Genomic DNA, 12,903 nt, shown 5'->3' with positions numbered 1-12,903 from the left:
TTGTATACATATACGTTCAGTACGTCGATGTATACACGTACGTGTAAAAATATTTAAAAACAGAGATAAACAAAACCGTAAAGAAACTGTAGTGTGATAGATAAACTTATGTACAGAGTGTAGTTGTGTATTATACCATCAATGTTTATACTCTTATTTAAGTTATTCATTATTTCATATTCATTCATTGATTTCGTTATTCTTTCATATATTCGTCTATTTACTTATCTATTTCAAAGTGGCAGTAGAAACACAAACAATTGAATTGCTCCGGTTATAATAAGTGACTCTTGTAATAACTACTAGAATTAATTGAATTTCTATATCCAGATATCTTCTTTATCTTGCCAAAAAGAAAATTCAAATGTACATTAAAAAAACATCACGCTCTGCATGCCATTCTTGTATATTTGTTGAAATTACATATACGGTGTTTGTATACAATATGGTTCAGTGAATGATTATGAAGTTGTATGTCTATTACTCTTTTCAACCATCTCAGCAGTAGATAGTGTGTAAACAAAAAAGTCAACTGGATTTACTTCTTTTCGCTTTCGACGTCTTCCGTCCACAGACGCTTCATCAGGCCGACCATGCCGACGTTCCTTGACCACGTCACCGTGTTCATGGGTCAACAATCATTTGGCGCTAAAGACCATTCGCCCTGATGAAGGGTCCCGGAGTGGACCTAAAACATCGTAAGCTAAAATAATGTTAGTAAACTTGACTTGATGAAGGTTCTCTGGTGATTCCTTATACACTGAATGCTTTCTGGGAAACATCCATTATTATCTTTACGAGGAAAATGAGCAATATTTTCTCCGGAGATGTATCAGTAAGAACAAGTTGAGAAATCAGATCTTCTTCGTTACTTATGATTCCGCCTACGTGGCTTGTATCCAAGATGGTGGATTCCTCGTTGGGATTCCCACCATAAGATACCAGCGGGGCAATCTCAGACATGTCGTCAGGTAGGACTTGCATCCCATGGCTGGGCGATTGTTCAGAAAGGTGAATGCTACTTACGTTGTTCATATCATCACCAGGATGAAATTCTTCAGAGGACACTTCTTCAGAAGTCACCTCAGATTCATCGAAGTCCTCTGTACTGCGCTCCGGTGATTGGTCAAGATGTTGATTCCTACTTCCATCTGTCAAGTCCTCCTGGGTTTTGGAAGCCATGTTTCCTTTATGTCCATCTCGAGGAGTTTGGTTACTGCTTGTTGTAGCTTCTTGAAGTGCCTGGATGTCAGTGTATCCTTTGGTCCGGTCCCGTTCTAGAGAGGTATCATCTCTATTAAAGAGCTGTTGATTATTGACGTCTTCGTTGGCATATTCAGAATGGATCTGTTCTTCTGTTACACCTGACCGGCAGCAAGAAAGAAAAAAAAAGAAAAATAAAACATTACTCAAAACACATGATTGCGTACAACTTATCGCAGTGAATTTCAAATTTCTTTTACTTTTATGTTTACCAGGTAGTAGAAGCGAACTTGACGCATCTGTTTGACTTGTTCGTGTGCACAGCTATAATGAGGAAAGTGCTAACTTCAAGTAGTACCTAAATTTTCTTTTCCTTTGTTTTCTCTGCATTACGTCACCTTAGTAATTGGATCAGCAGTGTAAATGTGGGAAATGAACTTGTTAAAAAAAAAAACTATCAACCTGACTCTAAACACATGGGCCGTATTATACTCCAAATATAACAGCATGTTGCTAAATAGTTGAATGGGGTCCGTATTACGAAACTGAAATTGTTTATAATGATAATACACGTTACCTTCGCCGAGGTACAGGTCTGCAAGGTTGACCAACTTGGCAGCTTTTAGTGCCTTCGTTAGCTCAATCCGTTCATCTTCCCTGTACACACCTCTTCTCCATTGTTTCAGCATATGACGAGTTCCATCACTGGTAACACGGTTGAACTTCACATTGGTCATGAGCGCTCTCTGTATATCACCATGTAGGATTCCCAGCTGACCAGCAAGGCTGTCGATCTTGGCTTCATCGTAAAGATCGTCAGCTATCTGCTGTAATATGCCAGCAAACTCATCATCTGGGGGCTCCTCTCTAGAATGGTAGACAATAATAATTTTAAAAAAACAGTGGGGCGGCCAGAGAACGTAAGTATGACGTATAAACTTATTATTTGTCTTTGTTTTTGTTAATGATTTTTAATCATTTATTGACTTCTGCTTCTACACAATCACAGGTATTCATGAAATTCCAAACATAATTTTGGATTCATAGAACATAAGTGCTGCCGTACTTTTATAACTGTTATTGACAGTCTAGCATTACTCATTTTACACACAAAAGTGCATTCCATAGTAGTTTTTTCACTATAAGATAAATAATACGTTCATTGTCATGTAAAGAGTAAATATATTTCATCTCACCCTGCTTGTAATGTATCACTCCTTCCCAGTCCTCCTGTTGAATTATTCTCAAATGATGATGTGCCTGTCACGACGGAATGAAGTCAGTTTGAATAAGTAAACAATAAATAAGAGAAATGGTTCAAATGATATTTATTGTTCACTGTATCTATAAGAGTTTTGTTTTAATTCTAAAGTGTTATTAATGCACAAGCAATACATAACTCTAGTTTCATTGGATAATGTAATCGAATGACGTTACTTTTGGCATAATGACAACAAATAAAACGAGAAACATAAACATTTAGGTTTAGTACTATTATGGACTGTGATAAGCTCGATATTCTGAGTATTTTCAAAGTAGCAAAAATGGGGTAGGGAGCTATAATAAAGACCATATAATCTTGATAAGCTTCACATTATAAATATTTCAAAAAGTGACTACAAATGGAATATGATTTATATAGTATTATGTATAATTAAAAAAAAAGGAGTTGAAAGGGAAATGAAAATAAAGTCTTACCACCCTGAGCTTGTTTTCCAGAAGTCACCCACGGAATCAAACTCCATTGATGTGTCTCTGCTTTCTTCTTCTGCTCTGCTGATCGTATCTCACTATCTAGTTGAATTTTGGTTCTCAGCTTCCAGGTCTCACGCTTAAGTTGCTCCAAAAGCTGTTCCTTATAGTCATGCTTTTTCTTCCAGCTTAATTCTATTGACCGTTTGTCTTTCTCAGCTCTTGCTCTGTATTCCTCTCTTCCTTTCTTAAGTTCCTCAGCTTGCTGGCTTAGCGTCGTCTCATTTCGCTCTTTCTTCCCTACGGTTTGTGTCAAAGTGTCTACATTCTGTTGCTTAGACTTGAGTTTCTTCGTCATTTCTGCTGCCATTGAGTGCTTGTCTTTTTCAGCTCTTGCTCTGTCATCCTCTCTCTCTTTCTTTAACTCTTCAACTCGTTGTCTTAGAGTCGTCTCATTTCGCTCTTTCTCCCCTACGATTTGTGTCAAAGTGTCTACATGTTGTTGCTTAGACTCGAGTTGCTTTGTCATTTCTGCTGCCAATGAGCGCTTGTCTTTTTCGGCTCTTGCTCTGTCTTCCTCTCTTCCTTTCTTTAGCTCTTTAACTTGCTGTCTTAGAGTCGTCTCATTTCTCTCTTTCTCCCCTACGGATTCCGTCAAATTGTCTACATGCTGTTGCTTAGACTCAAGTTTTGTTATCATATCTGCTGCCAATGAGCGCTTCTCTTTTTCAGCTCTTGCTCTGTCTTCCTCTCTTCCTTTATTTAGCTCTTCAAGTTGCTGTCTTAAAGTCGTTTTATCTCGCTCTTTCTCCCTTACGGTTTCCGTCAAATTGTCTACATGCTGTTGCTTAGACTCAAGTTTTGTTATCATATCTGCTGCCAATGAGCGCTTCTCTTTTTCAGCTCTTGCTCTGTCTTCCTCTCTTCCTTTATTTAGCTCTTCAAGTTGCTGTCTTAAAGTCGTCTCATTTCGCTCTTTCTCCCCAACGGTTTGTGTCAAAGTGTCTACATGCTGTTGCTTAGACTCGAGTTTCTTCGTCATTTCTGCTGCCAATGAGCGCTTCTCTTTCTCAGCTCTTGCTCTGTCTTCCTCTCCTCCTTTCTTTAATTCCTGTTCTCGCTCTTTGACCTCTGCGAACATCTTCTGATTTGCTTCTTTCGCCTCTTTCTTGGTTTTCTCATTGAGCAACTTACATCTTGGATTCGTGCATATATTCTTCAGATCATTAGCTGCTAACGTTCTGTCGCCTTCATAAAGGCATCCACGTAGAAGGTCAAGCCACTGCAACTGATCCTCATCTGAGAGAGAGCCACCAGGATCAGGTATTTCGTACATATCAGTGATCCCGAGATGCTTCAATTCATTTCTCGCTGCTGGGATGTCTCCGTAGGCATATATACCACATAGAGGGACGCGGCCTATTCAATCGAAATATATTCAATGAGTTTACTCGAAATTACGTCCAAAGTCACGATATGTTTATGACATCTACATACCACACATATGTCCAAAATGTCTTTTTTTCGGGGGGGGGGGGTGGTTGACACAAAGGAATGGAGAAAATCTTAAATGCTTCTTCATCTATGTGGGTTTTTTTTTGTATTCTCACTGGCATCGAAATTGTCGCCATATATTGTAAAAATAATGAGCAAAATCGAGTGAGAAAAGTAGGGAGAGAGAAGAGAAGGGTGATAAAGGAAGGAGACCGAAGAGGAGCCGGTATAAGGAGTAAATGGAGTGAGTAATGAGATAGTAATACATTTACAACTATGGTATGTAAATAAAAATGTAATATTCATGGTAGGAAATCTAGTCAGGACAATCATGACAGAATAAGCTGATTATATTGTTTATGATATTGTTTAAATATACAGCAACTTCGACAATCAAAAAGATGAAACATGATTGCTAAATACATTTGCAACTATAATAAAGCAAATGAAATATAGTATTCATGGTAGGAATAAAATAGACCGATGGTATTGTTTATGATATTGTTTAACTACTACAACTTCGATGTAAAAGAGAAGATGAAACAAGATTAGGAAATCTAAAGATCTGTAGTTAGTGACAATTAATAAATAAATTAATGAATGAAATCAAGACCACGTTTGGTTCGATTGATATAATATCGGTATTTGATGTAAGCATTGCCATAATTATATTTAACTTGAATCACCCCCATGCCTCAGCTCACAATAAGAAAGCTGTATTCAGTACAAGGAAAATGGATATTAATCACCAAATTACATGTCATAGTATACTAGCAGATAAGGGGAAGGTATATTTCTATTTCATGCTTAATTTATGTTTCATCCAAATTTAATGTCATTATTGTTTCATATTTTTTATGTTCAAATTGTTGACTGTGGATTGTCAATTCATGGCCTTATGTCTCACACGTACATCCATGGTCAGATGATTAAATTCAACCTTGTCAATACGGGGGCGTGTAAATGTCTTTGGGGGAATGGTACATAGTCTCAAAACCCAAAATCTTGTATTAAAAATCACCGTGATTATTCGGTTGGTTACCGACCCAGGACATGATATGATGTGTGCATGCTCATAAAATCTAATAGAAGCGAAACTTGTTCAAGCATTTCAATGGACGGTATGATACTTAAATTAATGGGGGAATATTGTTATCACATATGCCTATTATACATAATAATACAGGCCTACCCAAGAAGAGGTAAGGATTAACATGCAATTCACAGAAAGAAAGGAAACGGTATTAAATTTACAAAAATGAACCAAAGAAGGGCTTGTAAGAGTCCACGATTTCAACATGATAGATGTTAAGGGTGTGTAATTAATATGGATAATGTAGAAATTTAGATAAGTACTTGATTTCAAGGTCATATTACTTGTAGAAATTTGCATATAATATAAATTGAATAATAGATGTTCCTCGTTTCTTTCATGTCCTAGTCATTACTGATGAAACATTATTGTGTAGCAGGCGTCATAATTGTTAGATACCTATACATTTAATAACAGTGAAAATAACGCAAAAACACCATATACGTAAACAAAAATTAACAACCTGCATATATACAAAATTATTCATGCATTATAGTAATCTGGCTAGTAACAATATTTAGTTATTCATCTCTTCATTTATTCATTCTTTAAATTAATACGTAGGTGTAGTATTTCAATGTCTTGTAGTGTATACGGTGTATATCAGCGGTGCAATATCTAGTTAATTTTCTATTTTTTAAAGATAATTTGTATTACCCTACCTACCATAAAGGATTAGTGGCAAACTCACCTGTTATCTTCTTTATTGTCTTGATCCATTCTGGGTAACATAGACATTGAGACGGGCTGAAGATGTAAATGAGAAAATGCACCGATTCAGAATCGTTATTATACGTGGTGATGAATAAAGGGTTCATGATAAGAAAATGCATACAATTTGATTTTGCAACTCACCCCCTACCGAAAGCAACTTTAAAGAAAATAAATTGCGTGTATTTGTTATACACCACAATAATAATAATCGTTCATAGTATTCTAACACGCAAACCTTTTGCATATCAGAATGCAAATGTTCTCGGTCAGTCGGTACGCTCTTTCGAATGTTAGAAGATGCAATGTTTCTTAGCACCGTAAACATTTTGTGTAGAATATGCATCGGATGAGGGGGCAGGTGCTTCCATTTATCAATGGATGGGGAAATACTTCTTGCGCCTAAATAACGATAAATAAATTTCAGTAAAGCTTTCAGTTATAAGAGGTCTGAAATGCAGTTTTACCCTTCCTTCCGTATTGTACTTAAAATGGATCCTACGATCCTGTACATTATATACGCAAAACAACAACACATACATAAATAAATAATAGGCGTATGTTGCATATACCATGTCTTCCAGAGGAGTTAAATGAGAGGGCCATTATGTTGCCCTCAATTAACATGATTAAGGGGACGGCTAAATCGTTTCTGCTCCTAGCAGTATAACTTACATCTCTTATCACAGTGAAAATACAACGCTTCAACATGCAATTATCTGACTTGTTGTATGTTTGTTTCAAGTAATAATAATAAATTTTGACCCCCTCAATGGGTACCTTCTTTGGGGCAAGTGCTAATCTTTACAAAAACAGGTAGAAATTAGTGTTTGATTTTTTTTTGTACACTCATTATTTTGTCCCCCCCCCCCCAAAAAAAAATATATATATATATATATATATAAAATAAAATAAAAAAAATACAAGATACAAAATACAAAATACAAAATACAAAATTCAAAAAAACAGTGGGAAATACAAACTTTCATGATTCAGAATCATTTTTTTTCTCTTCTAACTTAGGCGCCGGGTTCTCGAGCATACTCATAGAAAGAAATATTTCCAAAACCTACACACTTTATGCCAAAGCCCTTGAAGTGTGCAGGTAGGGGCTCACCGTATATTATGGGTAAAGGTAAACTCATGTTTGTCGCACGGCACGCGTATCAACATTGTTATGCATACATGTAATTCATTACAAATTGCAGCATATCGATAAGTTCTAAGCGCTCTCTCCTAAATTTAATTCTTGTTCCTCGCACCTCCGTAAATCGCATATTAATACATGGAATATTTCTTACCCGTAAGCTTAATTTCGCTGAAAGCTCTATCTGCTGAGAATGGCATATGCTCAATCTCTTTTTCATGATTTTGAAGTAGTCTGTAATTTGTCTATGTGTGTGAATGTAGTCTTGATTAAAATTAATTGCAGTACCGTAGAAGCGTGCGAGGGTGTTTTTTTACTCGGTCGCTCCGCTCACTCTCCTCGTAATAAACTTACTTTAAAGTGATAAGATCCTAAGTACTATAGAGAAAGTGTTTTATTAGGAATGCTCTTCCTTATGAATTAAAATGGAGATTCTGAATATTCTTTTATTTGCTTACAAGTGCGTTTAAAAATTGCTCAAGAAAAGTGTGATTCAAAACCCATTGATTCCCATTAGGCCTGTGGATGCTATTCTTGACAGTGCTCCTTTTCTACATTCCACCTTCACCATACCCTTGTATCTTATCATGCCTAATGAGTGGTGAACACATCAATCGATAAATATATACAAAAAGGACGGCTTGTTTCGGCGGGTTTTGATGTATATGCAGGAGGTATTACGATTAGGTTCTTTTCGGAACCTTGAACCATAATGCATGGCCCTACAGAGGAATTTTTCCTGTTGGGGACTGGGGGGAAATGCAATGAATTATTGAAAAATTATTGAATTTTCCTTGTTTTTTTTTTTTTTGTGGGGGCGTCGACGTACCCTAGCGCCCGCTGCGTACAGTTATGATTCATTGGCTAAGTAATGGCCTCGTTACTGTGAGCCCCCAGGATCAAAACCGTGTGAATGTGCTATATCATTACCCTTTTATGAGGCATTAATCCCCATTACTGTCAGTTATGACTTAAGGACGTAGGTCCCCTAGTTGATTAGCATAGTAGCACACATATGCTTTAGCAGTCACGCAAAACAAACACTCCCCAATTGTCATTCAATAAAATCTGAGAATGTTTACTATTATCTAGATCTATTAGGAATAAATCATTGTCAAAATCATTCAATAAATTGGGGTAAAAATAATTATTCCACCATTATGACCAACAGTGTATATATAAAGTGCGTAGGAGCTGTAATCGTTCGTAACGGGCATTTAAGAACTTCCTTCTCCTTACCCCCCCCCCCCCTCCTCCCTCTCTCTCTCTCTCTCTCTCCCTCTCTCCCTCCCTCCCTCTCTCTCTCTCTCTCTCTCTCTCAATTTCCTCGTTATTATTTCATGTTTGGTACATCAATATTCATATTTCAGTTTCTTTGCGCATCTTCTTTTCAGTATCTCAACCCATTCCTTCTTCAACCCACTCACTTGTCTCTTTCTCTCTTTTGCTGCCTCCCCGTCGCCACCCCATTACACCCCCCTCTCTCGCTCTCTCTCTCTTTATCCCCCTTTATCAACTTTGTAATGGGGATAATATCATAATTAGCATGTTCATTATGAGTCGTCTTAGTTGCGTAGTGGTATGAAGAACAAGAACAAGAAAAGAAATGATAAGAGATGTTCAATTTATCGGAGATCATTAGGAATAATAACAATAATAACAATCATTATTTAAACATGTTAATAAGTAAATAAGATCGTTTGATCGACCTGTAATTGAAAAACAAGTCAGAAAAAATCTTGGAACCAGCGGGACTTGAACCTGCATCTAATTGCTTGCCGGGCAGCGACTCTACCACCAGGCCATCACTGGTCCATGGCACAGTCACGATGGACTAGAAACAAATACCCAAGCTCTCATGATTTATTCTGACTTATTAATATTCATTAGTCCGACATAGGACAATAACCTTTATAAATGTAATGCTTCCAGGTAAAAATTGCAATTATTTAAACATATTTGTGGCTCACACCCAGTAGATAAGATCGATTGATCGATCTGTACTTGAAAAACAAGTCAGAAAAACCAGCAGGACTTGAACCTGCATCTACTGCTAGCCTGGCAGCGACTCTACCCTCTGGACTCCACCACCAACCCTCGCGATAAATAAAATTTCCACATTGTGGACGAATAAATCAAATCAGATATAGGCGAAAAATTAGGTAAGATGCTAGAATGTTGAAATTCCTTTTAAATTGTTAACCTTATTTGTGTACACTCCAGCGCCTAATTTGACAAGAGCCTAATGAAACACATTTCAATTAGAGCAAAGCGATTAGAATTAATGCGGACCCCTTCGTATGGACTATGCTATGTTGGTTGAAAAACTACACGATCCCGAATCAGCATAATTATACGATAAATCAAAGCGACCATGATTTTGAAAATTAAGTTGTTTTAAAACTTCAACAAGTCTTAATCCAGTGCACCGTTTGCTTTGTACTTTGGTGCCTATTATTATTCCGGGAAATCTTTGTTTCTACTATTCTTCCTCTTCTCTTTCTTACCTGTGTACCTCCCTGCATCTTCTGCCTCTCCCGTATATACACCATTGTTCATAAATGATTAAAATAAAAGTGAGTTCATTTCCTTTCGTTCTTTTTTCTTTCCTTTTGAATGCCACATGTTGTGAAACTTTAAATAACTTCTTCGTCCGAAAAAAAATTATCTTCGAGATTATTCCCGAAAATTACTTGCTTTTCCGGACCGGTTCTCGGGATCACGCCATCACTCGGCTTAATGCGTATAGTCGGCGAATAAAACAATCAATGGAAAGGGTCCAGAACTAGACTAAGCGTAAATTGGCGTTGGGTCTAAGAGGCGGAGCCCCTGGAAGCTCAGGGATTTTAGGCATTTAATCACGGTCAGATGCGCATATTTTGATATCTTTTTTGTGACACTGACAGGTCACTATATATTCTACGATGAAGGTGTCTAATTTCCTGTACCAATTAGGCTTTTACGGAACTGATTTCATGAATCCGAAAACTCCCGAATTTGGAAGCTTTGCCAACATGCTTGACGATGCCCTTCGTGTTTGTACTTCTCGCATTTGCTATTCTTTCGCTTTTTTTTGCTGAATTATGTTTGCTAAATCGCGCTTTATTTGCAAGGTGCTATGAAAAAGATCAATTCAGCAACCCACCCAATACAAATAACTAGCAATAAAGATGTTCTTGAAGTTATTGTTTAATATCGTTTTGTGTATGAAAAAATAAGAGGACCTAGTGACTGAGTTTTCTGTTAATTTTTATTACCACAATCCTTGTTTCAGTCCTAATTGATTAATCCTTAATAATTATCGTATCTTATTATTAATATGCGCGTTTATGGAATTTTGATCAAAGCGCTAAAACATGTGTCTTCTATTTTCGTGAATGTTTTTTTTTCTTCAGATTTCCAATGACATATTATGTGATTTTGTTTCAGTCAAAATATATACGGCTCATGTGAATATGGAGAGCGAAAACAAATAATACTCACTGAACTAATAGCACCATACATCCAACTTTCCCAGCAATGTCTTGTACCCCTTTTTCAACTGCACCTGGTAAGATGACAAGAAAGAACGTGTTTGATCCATTGTGCATGATGAACATTTGAGATACTACGAGCATGACATGTAGGCCAGGCGCGCCGGAAGCAGTTTGGGATTAGGGGGGGGGGGGGGGCAAACCTTCCAGGGGCAGTGACGTAATGAGAAAAAAAAGTTCGGAAAGGGGGGGGGGGCAGACGAAAAATATGCATCACCACCAGTCTTACACGTTACATGCAGGTCCCACGTTTTTCAAAGTGGAGTATTATCGATCAGGTAGAGCGTAAATTGGCGTGGGGTCCAGGGCATGAGCCTCGGCAGGGGGTCAAGGGGCTGAGGGGTTTTAGGTATTTAATTACGGTCAGATGAGCATCCAGGGGCCCGCCTTAGGGCCCTTGGTGGGGTCCAGGGGGCAGAGCCCCAGGAAGCTCAGGGATTTTAGGTATTTAATTAAGGTCAGATGAGCATCCAGGGGGCCGCCTTAGGGCCCTTGGTGGGGTCCAGGGGGCAGAGCCCCGGAAGCTCAGGGGTTTGAGGTATTTAATAACGGTCAGATGAGCATCCAGGGCCCGCCTTAGGGCCCTTGGTGGGGTTCCAGGGGGCAGAGCTTCCGGAAGCTCAGGGGTTTTAGGTATTTAATTACGGTCAGATGAGCATCTAGGGGCCCGCCTTAGAGCCCTTGGTGGGGTCCAGGGGGCAGAGCCCCTGTAAGCTCGGGGGTTTTAGGTATTTTATTACGGTCAGATGAGCATCCAGGGGCCGCCTTAGGTCCCTTGGTGGGGTCCGGGGGCGGAGCCCCCGTAAGCTCTGGGGTTAAGCATTTAATTACGGTCAGATGAGCATTTTGTATACCTTATTTGTAACATTGGCAGGTCACTTATTTTTTTCTCCGTCTTTCTTTCTTTTTCTCTTTAATTTACTTTTTCAAAAAGGAGGGGGGGGGGGGGAGCTCGAGCCCAGCCACTTGCAGACCATGACATTAAGGCTTATAAATAAGCGTATTTTCGCCTGACTGTAATTTGGGAATTTCTTATTTTCCAACAAATGCATAAAAAGGGATGACTTACAAAAAAATTGGAGAAAAAATGCCGGAAAATCATGTCACAACATCAAAATTTGTAAATCAATTGGTTCGAATAAGAAATACACCACCCCCCTCCCCCACCAGTACGCCAGCGTTCAGGGGCTCACGTCTTCTCACCCCTATAACAAAACAACGGACACGCTTTCCCATTCTCGCACAATATGTCCACGATATGCGCGTATCGCTATTATAGAGACCTCCATTGATTAATACCGTATAGGTGGCATGCGCAATGTTTATGAAATTTAATTCCTGTGAACTTTCCTTTTTCTTTGAATGGAATTGTATATGTGATTTAATTCAGGTTTTTATTATTGTTACGTTCTTTTGGATTAAAATACAAACCATGTTTACTCCTTTACTGCTTTTTTTTTTTTTTTTTTGGAGGGGGGGGGGGCGTTTTTTGGTTTTTTTTTTTGGGGGGGGCAAAAATGCGTTTTGCCCCCCCACTTTTTTGATTGGGGGGGCAACTGCCCCCCCCCCCCTGCCCCCCCCCCCCCCCCCCCCCCCCCCCACTTCCGGCGTCTATGTAGGCTACATGCAGAAGAAGAGAGAGAACAAAGTTAACAAGTTTGTGTAGTTCCGTAAGTTGCATCCAATATTTCAGAATAAACTGAATAAACACACATGGATGAATTGTTTGTGCAATAAAATTTAAGGAAACCACACAATATAATATTATGTGATAGCAAAAAAACTGAACATGATATTTTTAATGCAGAGAATCTTACCTGGGTTTGTCGTAAAATGATACTAAGAAGGAGAACCAAAATTGTGATAAATATATGGGTATATGTAGGTCTATAAGTATAATGCCATGCAAGAATTTTGTAAGAATTGCAGTGGTCAGTAATGGTACAATTCCAAAACCAGAAATAGAAACACCCATAACGTCATCAACAAAATGACGATGTTTGAAAAGCCCAAGCCATCACTTTCTTTAA

The 12,903-nt window shown here is 38.3% G+C and overlaps 1 protein-coding gene across 1 annotated transcript in view; it reads right to left on the bottom strand.

The window, feature by feature from the left end:
* Nucleotides 1-753: 753 nt before the first annotated feature.
* Nucleotides 754-12,903, bottom strand: part of LOC105446374 (protein lava lamp-like) — a 50,819-nt gene continuing 38,669 nt past the window's right edge. Inside the window, exons 9-12 of the mRNA XM_030997298.1 lie at nucleotides 2,902-4,314; nucleotides 2,400-2,463; nucleotides 1,781-2,070; nucleotides 754-1,364 (exon numbers count right to left, since the gene is read on the bottom strand). Coding sequence (XP_030853158.1) covers nucleotides 754-1,364; nucleotides 1,781-2,070; nucleotides 2,400-2,463; nucleotides 2,902-4,314 — 2,378 coding nt within the window. The remainder of the gene's footprint in view (nucleotides 1,365-1,780; nucleotides 2,071-2,399; nucleotides 2,464-2,901; nucleotides 4,315-12,903) is intronic.

Source organism: Strongylocentrotus purpuratus, unplaced genomic scaffold, assembly GCF_000002235.5.
Source record: "Strongylocentrotus purpuratus isolate Spur 01 unplaced genomic scaffold, Spur_5.0 spur5_scaffold_4, whole genome shotgun sequence".
Classification (NCBI taxonomy): Eukaryota; Metazoa; Echinodermata; class Echinoidea; order Camarodonta; family Strongylocentrotidae; genus Strongylocentrotus; species Strongylocentrotus purpuratus.
Note: the sequence above shows the minus strand (reverse complement) of the source record. Positions and strands in the feature narration are given on the sequence as shown.